Source organism: Neopsephotus bourkii, unplaced genomic scaffold, assembly GCF_033783945.1.
Source record: "Neopsephotus bourkii isolate Nb327-2 ecotype Australia unplaced genomic scaffold, CSIRO-AGI_Nbou_v1 NB_335, whole genome shotgun sequence".
Classification (NCBI taxonomy): domain Eukaryota; kingdom Metazoa; phylum Chordata; class Aves; order Psittaciformes; family Psittacidae; genus Neopsephotus; species Neopsephotus bourkii.
In genome coordinates this window covers 1,530,756-1,545,625 of record NW_026900841.1, presented here as the reverse complement: position 1 = coordinate 1,545,625, position 14,870 = coordinate 1,530,756, and the positions used below count along the sequence as shown (strand labels likewise).

The 14,870-nt window shown below is 42.0% G+C and overlaps 1 protein-coding gene across 12 annotated transcripts in view; it reads right to left on the bottom strand.

Moving 5' to 3' along the window:
• The window catches only part of IKZF2 (IKAROS family zinc finger 2), a 113,358-nt gene that overhangs the window by 6,641 nt on the left and 91,847 nt on the right, over positions 1–14,870 (bottom strand). For all 12 annotated transcript variants that reach the window (XM_061348056.1, XM_061348058.1, XM_061348054.1 and 9 more), the window contains one exon: positions 7,181–7,318. In XM_061348056.1, coding sequence (XP_061204040.1) covers positions 7,181–7,318 — 138 coding nt within the window. The remainder of the gene's footprint in view (positions 1–7,180; positions 7,319–14,870) is intronic.

Genomic DNA, 14,870 nt, shown 5'->3' with positions numbered 1-14,870 from the left:
ATTTAAGCATTTACTAAAGGACTTGATTTGTTCTGAATACTTAAGACACCCAGTGAGGAAGGTACACTTCTGAAAACTCACTCTGCAGATGACATTTTCTGTTACTCTCCGTTCAATATCGTTGCCTGTTGTCAATGTAACTTTTTAGTTATTCTTTGTGTAGTCCTTTAACTTCATGCTTAGCGTTCTTATTTTCTTTATGCACTAATCTCTATGACTAAAACAACTACAAGGCGTTGATGACTTGTGTTTCCTGGGCCTGGCTGTGCATTCCCCAAGACAACAGCTCCCCAAATGAAGGATCTATTCATTAAAGTGTGTTTCCCCATTCTATACATGAGATTGTAAAATCAACAAACACTGAACAGGAATTACAGGACTTACAGGAATTACATTGTATGGAAATTCCCTTCAGAATCACTTGCAGAAACTATCAATTTTTTTATTAATATATGACTGTAGTGATAGGACAAGGGGTAATGGGTTCAAACTTAAACAGGGGAGATTCAGGTTAGATATAAGGAAGAAATTCTTTACCTTATGAGAGTGGTGAGGCACCAGAGCAGGCTGCCCAAAGAAATTGTGAGCACTCCATCCCTAGCAATGTTCAAGGCTAAGCTGAATGAGGCTTTAAGCAACCTGGTGTTGTGGAAGGTATTCCTGCTTATGGCAGGGGGGTCGGAACTAGATGATCTTAAGGTCCTTCCCAATCCAAACCATTCTATGATTCTATGTTTTATCCCTTCAAACAAGACCTAACAGCCTGTGAACACAAGACTTCTGTGTCTGTCTTCACATTTCTGGGGATCAGCAGGGAGCATTCCTGTGCTACCTGTTAGGTGAATGCTCATACATTGTCTTCATGGTAATAAAAAGAAATCAGTGACCCATTCTGTCTTTACTCGTTTCACTCTTTGTTGCTTGTTGGGTTAGGGAATAAGGTGCTAGAGCAAAAGAAGTATAACACAGACTTCTCACCAGGGGAGTGACCAACCTGCACGGGGTTTTATGTCAATTGCTGACATACACAGGTACTCACTAAATACCTACCAAGTGCTCCACATTTGCGGAACAGCCAACACCACCTAAACACCAAAAAGAGGCAGTGGTACTATGCTGCAGATCAGGCCTTGAGAGTTTGAGTCATTTGCAATATCTGACAAGTGTGATTCGATGTGTACCTCTGCTCTGCTGCCATGAATTTAACATATGGCCTAATTGTCCCTCATACACCTTCAGAAGGTAACAAGAGAAACTTGAGAAGAATCAGACACTGGCCCATGTGCTAATGGGAAGGTTGAGGTCCAAAAACTATTTCATGAGAAACTGGGATGACCTTGCCCAGAGTTCCTACAATCTGTAAACTGCGAGCAACCCATGCATTCTCTGAATGAGATAAATCTGCCAGTGAAGTCTCAGGTGGTATTGCAGAGGTAGCAGAGGAGGACTGAAACCCATGTCTTCTGCTAGTCCTCTTCTGGTCTTTCACCTTAGTAGCCTTGTGTGTCACAGGCACCTTCTCCCTCAGACTGTGCCATAAATGAACACCACCAGCCTACTTTCCTCCCATGTAAATTTACTACCTTAAGGATCCTAATATGGAATAATCACTCCCCTGTTCTTCAACAGGCAGCTGTTTGCTAGCACATAATAAATGAAAAATGGGGTGATAAAAGTCTTGTCTTTGCCTTCTTTCTAGTAAGGAAGAGCAAATACCAGGCAATTACAAAAGAGAGTATCTGCTCAGGTGAACTTCTCAATTCAGACGTTCATAATAAGAAAACATGGCAAGTTTTTCATTTTATTCCATTTGTGCCTCTGCTGCTATGGAAAGCTGAGTTCTTTGAGACTTAGAATCTACCATATGCTATAAAATGATTTACTCTGCTGCTTTTTTATTTGTAAAGGATGCTCCCCCTGAGAAACACAATGGTATCTCATTTACAAGGCAGTCCTGCTGGCTTCAGTGAAAGAAAGGAAGAATAAGCATAAATATGAAATGAATCTAATGTTGCAACAAAATGGGATGCAGTGTTCAAGTGACCTAATAAATGCCCAGTGCAGACCGGGAGGTCTGGAATACTCTAATATCTAAGGCTAAATTTTTAAGGTTATTTAAATACCATGCTTGGGCAGGAGCTATCTGCACTAGTTCTACATAAGTATTTACCAAGGAGATTTGGGAAGAAAGGAAAGATTATGTCTGTTGATTTTCACTGGGAACTGGCATCTGACTGTCCTTTGGCTTACCAAAAGCCCAGTGTATGTGTGCAAATGCATGCACACTATGTGTGAAACCCTGGATCCCTGCTCAGTGGCAATATCCATCCTTACTGTGATGGGCCAAGTCTGCAGGTGAGTGCCACTTCAAGGATTTCCAGGCCTTGGTGTACAGGACTTAGGAAAGTGCAGAGGGCTTTAAATCCCTCCTAGAAAGACCTGTTAAAGGCACATTGGCTTTATAGAGCTGCACCTGCCAACAAAATCAATTGAAAACCTCCTGACTACTTTCACAGTTGTCTGATTAAGCCCCAAATGTAGTGACATTTGTATGTCTCATAGCAATTAAGTAATAATTAAATAATTCTACTGTTGGGCATATGTGTGTAAAATTGCATATACAGAATTTGAAACCTTTCTTCCATGAAAAATGAATAGTGCTAAAAAAGACATCTGCTCTTCTCTAAGTCAGGCAGAAATTCTGCTTGGACTCCTTTTAAAAGTAAAATCATCACCAATAAAAGCATTTTCTTCTCTTTCATGATGAAAGAACTTTTTCCACCTCAGAACTCAATTCTATAATCCAGAGCATGGCTCTATTTCAACAGAATCACACTGATATTTCTGTTGTGATGGGAGTAAGTTACTAGAATGTGTTTTGTGATACAGATTTCCTGGGAGAAGGGAAAACCGGAAATAGTCAAGTTTTTGAAAGCATTTAAATTGCATGCAAAACTGGACCAAACAGGTGAGATGTCACATTTTAGAAACCCAAAGACTTAAGCTAAAGCTCACATCGTCAATTCTAGACACATTCACTTTCTTTTCAATTTAAAAATATACAAATGAAGGACAAATAGTTCAGCCTGCATCTTTTATTTTTCTTTCTTTTTCTGAGGAAAAACAGAATGAATGAAAAAAGAGAAAACCAAACAGATCACACACAGACAACAGTTATCACAAATCAGCTGCTCTGTGGTAGAAGCTCATGTAGTAAATGCAATTCCTTTTGCGTCACATTTCATCATATTTCATTACCTTGGTAATGGGAGCTACTGAAGAACAGCTGACACGTTATAACTAGCTTTGATACAGCAACTTATTTTATGCCTTGAACTTACAGTCTCAGCCCAGGAAGGCTTTTTTGTTCTAAAAGCCAAGCATCTAGTCCATGAAAAGCCCATACTCAAGTTCGTTTCTGTTCAAGGATGCTCTTGATCAGCTATCAGGGTGCACTCTTAGACTGCCCATGCAGATGTTCACCATCTTTTCAATTGCACTTATGTTGCTTCTAAGCCCAAATTCTCAATTCACTGGATGGCCTTCAGAACAAAGTCTTTATTTTCCTGAAGACACTGGTCTTTCAATCATAGTGCTTGAAGTGGCTCTCACTTAGGTTTTGCTTCTTAATTTGTAAGAAACCACACATACTATTAAAAAAGTTTTATGCTGTTTCAGTGAGGAAAGAATAGGGAAAAAAGAAGCAAGCAACATACATGGTGTGTGTTGTGCTGATAAATACTTTTGTGTGCAGACAACAGACACTGGGCTAAATCTCAGCTGGTATAAATTAGTATTACTCCATCAACCTCGATTTCCTTTCCTAAGCTCACAATATTGCTATCAAAAATGCGTGTGTGCACAGAGAAATGACAGGAAATATTCCCAGGGACCCTGGTGTGAAGCCTCCTGTGGGACCAGCATTTTAGTGATGTTTTAAGCAACTATTTAAGAGGGAAGGACACAAGGCCATTGTGTGTTTTATGTAGAGCTGGCCTTTGAGCCTCACATAGACTAGGGCTAGGCTTCTTTCTCCTTCTCCTAAAAAGAGTGTGCTTCTCCACTCCACTTTAAGAATTTCCCTTAGCTTTTTGCTTTGTGAAGATGAACATGTAACTGGATGTAAACCATAGCTAGCCTTCAACATTTCTCTGTTTGTTCCCACAAAGGTCATGTTTTTGGCATTCAGAGACTGTCACTTTAGTTACCCCCACCACGCTGCTAGCTAGGAGACCACAGACTAATTTCTACCTCTGGGGACAGCACTGCCAAGTCAAAAATTGCCAGGAAAGTGGGAGCTCTTGCAGTAGCCACCGTGCTGAGCAGGGAACAGGACATAGCCACAAGGAGGGGCAGCTCAGCAAGCAACTGGGCACCCTGCAAGAAGATGGAGAGAGACCCAGAGACTTCTACATTCCTACCCACACACTGAAACTAGCCCTCCTTTCCCGCCTATTGCTTCCCCCCATGGCTTTAGTTAGGTGATGTAGCCATCTGCAAGACAAAGACCTCATCAGGCTACAGTGAAAGCACCCAAGGAGATGTTTGTAGCATGCCTATAAACCCAACAACTTGAGCATTCAAACTGTCTAGAAAATTGTTCCAGTTTTCTGGAACAATTCATCTCCCCAGAAATAAGCTAGACTGATGTTAAATGTTGGCTATATTGGTTGAGACTTAGCACAGCGGCCTGCATACTTAAAGCACAATGCCCACACAGCTGAAAAATCCCCACCTCTACCTATTCTGTGCATAACGGTAAAGCTGTGACCAGGAGCCACACCAAACTGCATTCAAGGGCTTCAAAACACTCAGCAAGAAGAAAATACTTAAGTGTATTTGGAAAAAGAGTCAGAAAAAAATCCCAATGTGATGCAAAATCAACCAATGGTCAAAATCTCCAAAGCATACACTTACTCATCCTCTGCAATAGCTTCTCCATGTGCGAGATGGGAGAGAGAAAAATCAGTACATTTTTCAGCATTAGATTAAGACCTAACCTTAAGTTGAGTAATCATTTGTATTCTCCTCCCTGCTGACTTTATACTGCCAGGAGAAAGGACTCTGCTGCAGACGTCTACAGGTTGGTGCTCACGATCCTCTCTCCCATGCTGAGCTTCACAGGTGGGAGTGATGCTGGGATGTGAGGCAAGATTTATTCCTGGTCCCAACTGACTTTGGAGCTCCCTATTGCTGCCTGTCCTTGCTGTGCCCTCACTAAACAGCTAAACAAAGACAGTGGATCAAATATCCCCTTAAACATTCACCAGGGGAGATTTAGACATATTTGCCCGGAGGAGAAAGAGGCACTAGTTGAATTCAAAGTGCTGTTTTAAGCTAATTTTGTTGAGAAAAGTGGAGTGGTTGTGTGAACATTTCTATTTTAAGCCTCAGCAAAGTCAGTCAGGCTGTAAATAAAAGAACTGTCCACATGGGGTTTGCACTGGTTTAACTTCAGCTGGTAGAAAAATCAGTGCAAGATCAACCATTCCAGCTTCTCTGGATAGACAAAGCTAAGGACTTAGCCTTCTTGTCATAGCATTAAGCAGCTTAGAAAAAGCTTTAGATTTCCTCAGAAGTACACTATCAACAAAAGGAAACCTAATTTTAATATATAACTGAATAAAACCAAGAAGTTCAGAGGAATTTGGGAAGATGCTCTGCAACATGGTCTCTAAAGCAACCTGGCTGCCATAACTGCATTAGCTTTCTGTTATTCCTCTAAAGAAAGGCAGACTGAAATCACTGGCTAATAAAAGACTAGCACAACCTCAGAAAGAGCGTGTATTTTGTGGGGAATAGAGTTGGTGATTAAACTCCTACCATCAACTAACCACTCCATTTAACAGACTGTGCACACAACAGGTACCTGCAAATAGCAAAGCCCTGAAATCAGTCTTTCCACTGACTTTTACAAGCATAAAGTCAGGCCTAAAGCATATGACCACTAATTTAAATATCTTTAAAGTCATCCATTACATTTTAAATGTTGACTCTAGTCTCCAGGATTTCTACAAAGCTTGTAATTACCTAATACAGCTGTATGAACATTTAGGCAGCATGTATAAGATATATTTAGGATTAAATTCTTCATGGAAAAATACTCTGATTTTTCTTTTTGTGATCTTTCTCATCAGAAAACATTCCATATTATTTATGCTGAACAGATTTTGTTTCAGCTTGTACTTTTAGGTTTTTAAAAATGACCTTTCAGAACTTTTACATAATTAATTTCCAAATGAAGACACATGACTCCACTCAATAACAAAAAGCAAAATGGGGAGGAAAAAAAAAAGGAAACATTATTTTGCCTTTTCATTTACCTACAATCTAATTTTTCGTATTCTTAGGTATATGCTATTTTTTTATCAAAACGGAAAACATGTATTTTTTATATTTTCTGATTAGGTACCAAACATCTAAAGACAACTTGTAAAAGTTAAAAGATGTTCAGTTTTAGAACAGTTTCCAAGCCATTAACTTTGAATGAAACTGTAACAATTTATGGATAGCAATCATTTAGCATTTAGCGCTACAACCCTACAGTCTGAGACATTATGCTCATTACCCACACTGATAGCTACAGAAAATTTTGAAAACGAATTCATGGAGTTTGACATTTCTTGCTTGCAACAATCTTTTTGCCAATCTTCAGTCTTTATGTATATTAACACATGCAGTGTTAGTTAACATATTAATACTAACACATGTAAATGCATATAAACATTTTTGGGGGTTATAATTACTTTCATCAACACTGCTGAATTCCATTCTACTCTGGAGATTTTTGTATCTACCCTTCGCCCTTTTGGTTATATAATATTAGAGGGAGTAGAAAGAATGACTTCTGAATACCTCCACCGTCGTTACCTCCTATGAGTTAATTTTTAGGGTAACTTTATACAGATGACTATTTTATTTTCATGTTTGCCTATTTACACACAATAAAAGATGAAATACTGACTGAACAGCAAAACCATTGCTATTAAACTGGACAGAGTGAGGACTTTAGCCCATCTTTTCTCCTCCTGCCTATCTGGGCATAATGTATCTCTAAAATGAAAATGATGCAAAGATGGAAGTGAATCAAAGCTGAAAGGAAGGAAGAAAAACAGATGGAAAAAAATCCCTCAAGGGGTGCTCCATGTCCAAGAGACCTCAACAGGCGGTTTCTACCCACCATGGTGACTCATGACCTGCCCAGCAGCCTCCATACTGACATTCTGCAGATAGTTGTGGCAGCGTTCCTTGTGCTCCTCCAGTGAACTGCGCTGCTTGTAGCTCCGGCCACAGTAGTTGCACTTGTGAGGCTTCCCCACTGTGGAAAGAATGAGAGCATCAGGTCAAACCCACTACGACCCATTTTAAAATCGCGCTTTTGCAACAAATAACGCTTGTGATGGAAAGACACCTAAGAAAGGTTACTCAAGTCCCAGACCTTTTTCTCAGCCCCATTTTCCTGCTACACACACCTCCTCCCACCTGATGGGTACTTTGCCCCATCCCTTTTTCACACTAACATGCAATATCAGCAGAAGGCAAAAGAGATGGACTTGGTTGCAAAGCAAACAGGCGACAAGAGGGTAAAACAAACCAAACAGCTGAACCACACCTCAGCACTGCCTGCGTGTCACCAGGTCTTGTGGGAAACAAACTTCTGAGGCACTTTGCCCATCGTACCAACAGTTGCATTCACTCAAATGAGCTGCCCCAGTGGCCTAATTCTGCTCCCAACTGTGAGGAAACCCATTACATAGCCCAGAGGAGTTCTTTCATTAAGAAAATGTTGCCAAAATTACTAAGGGAAGATTGGAAATTAAAAGATAATAGAAAGTAACTTTGGTAACAGGACTGTCACATGCCAGAACTGAGCTTCCACAAGTAATTCACAGAGACTGGATAATATAAAAATACAGATTATATATATATATAAATAAAATATAAAAGGCTATGTACAACAAAAAATCAAGCCACGTGAATATGATTTGTAACTTGAATTTCTTTTTTTTTTGTTTCACTCAGCAGCATTATGAACAAATGTTAAATGCCTCTTAATACATGCAAAACCTGGCACCAGTTTCTCATAAAGTATATTCTCTTCATAGCATGTCATTAAGAAACCACAAGAATGACCTAACCCAAGGCCAGAAAGCTAGCCAGAAGTGTATTATGCCAAGCTGTGCTAATAAAGGCTTTTAATATAATTTAAACTTGTAGAACATGAACATTTATTCTGTAATAACTAAAGAGCTATTAAGTCAGTACTGTAAGTCTAGTAAAACACCACTGGCTGCGATTTTCAGAGCTGGCTGAGGTATGGGGAAGGTCACAGAATCCCAGAATCCCAAGGGTTGGAAGGGACCTCAAGAGATCATCTAGTCCAACCCCCCTGCAAGAGCAGGGTAACCTAGAGTACATCACACAGGAACTTGTCCAGGCGGGCCTTGAATATCTCCAATGTGGGAGACTCCACAACCCCCCTGGGCAACCTGTTCCAGTGCTCAGTCACTCTCACAGTAAAGAAGTTCTTCCTGATGTTAACGTGGAACCTTCTATGCTCCAGTTTACACCCATTGCCCCTTGTCCTATCACTGGACATCACTGAAAAAACCCTAGCTCCATCATCCTGACACCCACCGGTTACATATTTGTAAACACTGATGAGGTCACCCCTCAGTCTCCTCTTCTCCAAGCTGAAGAGACCCAGCTCCTTCAGCCTCTCCTCATAAGGGAGGTGTTCCACTCCCTTAATCATCTTTGTGGCTCTGCACTGGACTCTTTCAAGCAGTTCCCTGTCCTTCTTGAACTGAGGGGCCCAGAACTGGATGCAATATTCCAGATGCGGCCTAACCAAGACAGAATAGAGGGGGAGGAGAACCTCTCTTGACCTACTAACCACACCCTTTTTAATGCACCCCAGGATGCCATTTGCCTTCTTGGCCACAAGGGCACATTGCTGGCTCATGTTCATGCTCCTATCCACCAGGACCCCCAGGTCCCTTTCCCCTTCGCTACTTTCCAGCAGGTCAGTCCCCAACCTGTACTGGTACATGGGGTTGTTCTTCCCCAGATGCAAGACTCTACACTTGCCCTTGTTGAATTTCATCAAATTTCTCCCCACCCAACTCTCCAGCCTGTCCAGGTCTCGCTGAATGGCAGCACAGCCTTCTGGTGTGTCAGCCACTCCTCCCAGTTTAGTGTCATCAGCGAACTTGCTGAGAATACACTCGGTTCCCTCATCCAGGTCGTTGGTGAGAATATTAAACAGCACTGGTTCCAGCACTGACCCCTGAGGGACTCCACTAGTCACAGACCTCCAGCTAGATTCTGCACCATTGACCACAACTCTCTGCCTTCTTCCTTCCAACCAGTTCTTGATCCACCTCACTACCTGATCGTCAAGCCCACACTTCCTTAGCTTATCTATGAGAATGCTGTGGGAGACAGTATCAAATGCCTTACTGAAATCAAGAAAAACCACATCTACTGCTCTACCATCATCCCTCCACCTAGTCACTTCCTCATAGAAGGCTATAAGGTTGGGCAAACATGACTTCCCCCTCATAAAACCATGTTGGCTGTTCTTAATAACCCACTCATCCTTGATATGCCTAGAAATGGAGTCAAGAATAAGTTGTTCCATCACCTTTCCAGGGATGGAGGTAAGGCTGACTGGTCTATAATTACCCGGGTCCTCCTTGCCCTTCTTATAGACTGGTGTGACATTTGCCATCCTCCAATCCTCAGGCACCTCTCCCGTTTCCAACGACTTACCAAAGATGATGGAGAGTGGCCTAGCAATGACCTCCACCAGCTCCCTCAGCACCCGTGGGTGCATCCCATCCGGACCCATCGATTTATAGATGTCCAGATTGCATAGCTGATCCCTAACCCAATCCTCATCTACCAAAGCAAACTCCTCCTTTGTCCTGACTCTTTCTGGGGCAATAGGAATCTGGGCCCCCCGGGGAGAGTCTGCAGGAGTAAAGACAGAGGCAAAGAAGGCATTCAGCACCTCTGCCTTCTTTATATCCTCTGTCTCCAGGGCACCCACCTCGTTCAGCAGTGGGCCTATATTGCCTCTTGTGTTAGTTTTATTTGCTATGTATTTGAAGAAGCCCTTTCTATTGTCCTTAACCCAACTAGCAAGATTAAGTTCCAAGGAGGCTTTAGCTGTCCTAATTGCCTCCCTACATCCTCTAACAACTGTCCTATATTCCTCCCAAGTGGCCAGCCCCTCTTTCCATAATCCATAGATTCTCCTTTTCTACTTGAGTTTGCCCAGCAGCTCCTTGTTTAACCACGCTGGTCTCCTAGCTCCCTTACTTGATTTCCTGACCATTGGGACGCTCAGATCCTGAGCTTGGAAGAAGTGGTGCTTGAATGCTGACCAACTATCTTGAGCCCCTTTACTGTCGAGTACCCTTTTCCATGAGACTTCTCTTAGCAGTTGATTGAACAGGCTAAAATTGGCCCTTCGGAAATCTAGAACTGTGGCCTTGCTAGGTATTCTATTCCTCCCACACAGGATCCTAAACTCCACCATCTCATGGTCACTGCAGCCAAGGCTGTCATTGATTACCACCCCTTCAACCAAACCCTCCTTGCTGGTGAGTACTAAATCTGGCAGTGCTCCTCTCCTAGTTGGTTTGTCCACCATTTGCATTAAGAAGTTATCATCAATGCACTGGAGGAACCTCCTAGACTGTGAATGATTGGCTGTGTGAGTCTTCCAGCAAATAGCGGGATAGTTAAAATCCCCCGTGAGGACTAAGGCATGTAGTCGTGAGGCTACTTCCACTTGCCTGTAGAAAGCCTCATCAACTCCTTCATCCTGATCAGGAGATCTATAATAGACCCCCACAACTGTATCACCCGTACCAGTCTGTCCCTTAATTCGTACCCACAGACATTCCACTTGCTCCTCATCTGGCCCCGGACAGAACTCAATACAATCTAGTTGCTCTCTCACATAAAGAGCGACTCCACCACCTCGCTTTGCTGACCTATCTTTCCTAAAAAGGACATAGCCATCCATGACCACATTCCAGTCATGTGAGCTGTCCCACCATGTCTCTGCAATTGCCACTAGATCATAGCCTTTAGACTGCACACAGACTTCTAACTCCTCCTGTTTATTCCCCAAACTTCTTCCAGAGGTCAAACTTCTTCCAGAGTTCTGAAGATCTTAGAAATTTAGTTTCCAGCCAAAGAAATTCAGAACATCCTTTGCTGGATAATATACGTGTTTCTATTGGGTTTCCACCAATACTGAAAGCTTTTCATGGTCATTTACTTCATGAAATCCAAGCTCTACTAATTACAGTCAAAACGTACTTTCACCACTGGGATGGAGAAAACACAGAGGAAATTGGGGAGGACACCCCTAGCCAACAACAAGCTGGGCAGAGGGCTACTAAACTGGGCGGAGGGCTACTAAACTGGGCAGAGGCTCCTAAGTCCCAGTGCCAGGGAAACTCTCTGGGGCCTCTGCAGGACTAGCACATACCACAGTGTGTGCCCCACATCACCCATATGATGGAAGATGAGAAAGCCTGAGCCTCTAGTATCAGAGTTGGTCAAAAAGCTTCAAATGTTTTCTGTCTCTGAAAAAAGGGATTTGATTAACTGAACACGCTTGCAGAAGTTTCTGTTTTTCTCAAAGAGTTTCTGCATGCAGTTCAGTGACACAACCAAGCTTTCCACCAGGAAGACAGCTGCTTTTGCTAAGCACCCAAACCGTGCATTGATTTTTTTATTATTTCTTTCTAATTTAGAGATAAGGCTTATGCCCAGGAAAATAGTGCCTTACTCCAAAGAGTTGTTGCACTCTTTATTTTATTGTGCTCACTACTTTATGCTGTTGCTGCAGCTGGTGCTGACACTGGAAATCTCAGTGGAGACCAAGCATGAGGCTCATTATCATTCCCAGAGTAATTGCCCTTGATGTGAATGATCTGGATCAAGCCTCAGCTCTTAAACTACCCACTTCATTCCAGAAGCACCTTTAGGAAAACACACTAGCGGCTCCCTAGGATAGACTTTTATCATCACCATCACAATGCTTCATCATGCATCTAGATGGCATCAATGCCTGTCAGCCTGATGCCTTTATTAGAAGCTAACTCCTTGTATAATCAAAAAAATCCGATGCAATTGAAAGCATTAAGCTAACCAAGCTGAAGCAGGGTTGAATTAGCCCACCTGGTTTGGCTACACCAGGTTATCAAGCAACTTAGATAAACTGTAAGACAGGAGGGAAAGGGATGGTTCCTTTCAGCTATTCAAGAGGCAGCTATAATTAATCAAATATATTATCATTTAGCACAGAGAAACATTGTTACAAGCTCCCAGTAAAAAAAAAAAAAAAAAACACCCATAAAATTGATTCAACAACCGAAAAAAGGTTTGTATGACACCTCTTGAAATGGCTGCTTCCCGCATTGCAACAATATCAGAAACTATCTACACACAATAAGGCCGAGCTTTTTGAATGATAATCTAGTATGGTCAGCTACCCAAATTCCATCAAAATTCAAGGTTCATAGAGATGATAAAAACTAATGATAAAGGCACAGTTTCTACAGGCAATATGGGATTTGCTGAACATAACTCCCCAAGGAAAGAAATACTCCAGCACACACTCTGCTTCCTCTGGGAGAAGATAAGAGAATAAACAACATGTGACAAATGTTAGTCATGTTGCCTATTACACAACTGGAAGCTGCTCAGACACACCTGTGAGTAACGAAGTTTGTGAGCTCCAGTTGAGTAGGACTGAATACAAGTCCCTTGGGTTCATTTCCAAATTCTGTCCCTCCTGCTCTACTGATGCAGCCACATTAGAGGCCCAAACCTGTAAAACTGATTTTACAGGGATGTTGGAACTGGATAATTTTTAAGGTCCCTTCCAACCCAAACCATTCTATGATTTTTACTATAAAATTACACAAAGCAACTGTGTTGCAGTGCCATTGATTAGGTCAGACCACACTGGAATCAGTTCTGAGAGCAGCAGTTTGTGTCACCAGCAGTTCTCACAACCTGTTTGGCAAGAGGTGCAGCTGGCTGAGATAGCACTTACAGTCTGGATTCTAGAAACCTTGTCATTGTGACAAATGTCATGTCACTGAAATAGCTGCAAATTTCCCCTCGTGTTCTCAAATTAGCTAATGACAAAATACGTATTTGTGGACATGAACATTACGAGTGGGTGTATATTTTTCTGTATTTCATATTACAGAATCAAAGAATGGTTAGGTTTGGAAAGGACACTAAGACCATCTAGTTCATATTACCCAATAGAAAGCTGCAGAAGTGTATTAGAGAATTCAACTCCAGTGATAGCCTCAACAGCATTCTTTGCTCCACATGGCAGTCATGTGGTTTCATACGGTGGTTTGCTAAGAGGGATTTCAAATACTGTACAGTAGGTAAGTGTTAATAGCCCAAATTTGCCCCCCCAAAAATGTGACTTACACTGCTGGGCATGAGCAGTCTTGGTCTACAGGCCACTGACTTGAAGGCAAAGAGCCCAACAGTCTATTACCTAACAAAACCCTCCCTAATCCCCCACTAAAGAGAGTTCTTTCCACCATAAAGCCATTTTTGCTGTGAAGCCGCTCAAAGTTTGGCTGAACTTGCTCAGTATGAAGCTACCTTCTCCAAGATCCTCACTGAAGACCATGGTACCACAACACCACGTTTGGCACCATATGTAGCCACCAACGCCAATGACAGTGGCACCCAAGCAAAATCAGTTTGGAAATCCCTGGCTGGGGTAATTATTCCTTTATCACCTTTTCAGGGTAAGCAGTCAGATAAAACATTACCACCACTCATTCTCACAGAAATGACGCAATTCAGTGAATGCAAACAAGCCCAAAATCTTGAGAAATCTTCAATCTGTTGCTGAACTGGGAAAGACCACGGCACGGGGCAAAACCCAGCGGCCATACCTATGAAACAGCTTGAAGAACATTAAAAAACACTTCACATTTCTTACTGAAATGTCAGAATTTCCACGCGTTTAAACTCAGATTTGTACAAATGACAATGTGGCACAGAAAACCCACAGTGGAGTCTCAGCCTCAAATGGAAAATATTATGACAGTCACAGTGAAAAAGACGCTTAAATTTGAAGTACGATTTTTACCATGAAACAGGTAAACCACTTGTTGAAATTCACAGAGTTTGCTTGTAAAATTAAAATGCTTATGTTGAGGGAGGAAGGAGAATAGGAGGACATAAAAGGCAAGGCGTTTCTGAGTTAGGAATACTTTGAGTCCTGTGGGGCAACTTTGATTAGCTGAGAAGTCTGCGTGCAGTGACAACGAGATGATGTAACTCTAAGGTCAATACTCAAGACAGAAAGCAGACTCGGTCCTAGGGAAACTTCTTTAAAGTCATAAAAAAAGGTCAGCAAAAGAAAGAGCCCGTAAGGCATTTGCACAGCATTTTGTTCTCAAAAGAGATGGGAGTGCATAGCAGAATATAAAGTAAGTCAAACAGAAATAAGAAGGCATCCCAGGTAATACCTTGCAATAAGCATATAACATGAGAAAGGCTTATAGAGCAGGTTAAGAGCAATGATACACTTTGCTGAGCTAAAATCTTGTCTTCCTTAAGACCAATGACAAAACGTGTGGATTTTAGCAGTCAGGATTAACTATTCCCACATTTCCCTATTTCAAGCACCATGTTTTCCTAGGCAGCAGTGCCGAGCAGACTCCTTCCTGTGCATCTGCCCATGTCCCAGCTTCCTGCAACTGCTCAACCACTAACAGCTCATATAGGAAAGGGCATTACTATAGCTGTATGATGTAGGGCAGCCCAGCCCAGGGACCAGAGACTTTGCACTGAGGTTTGCA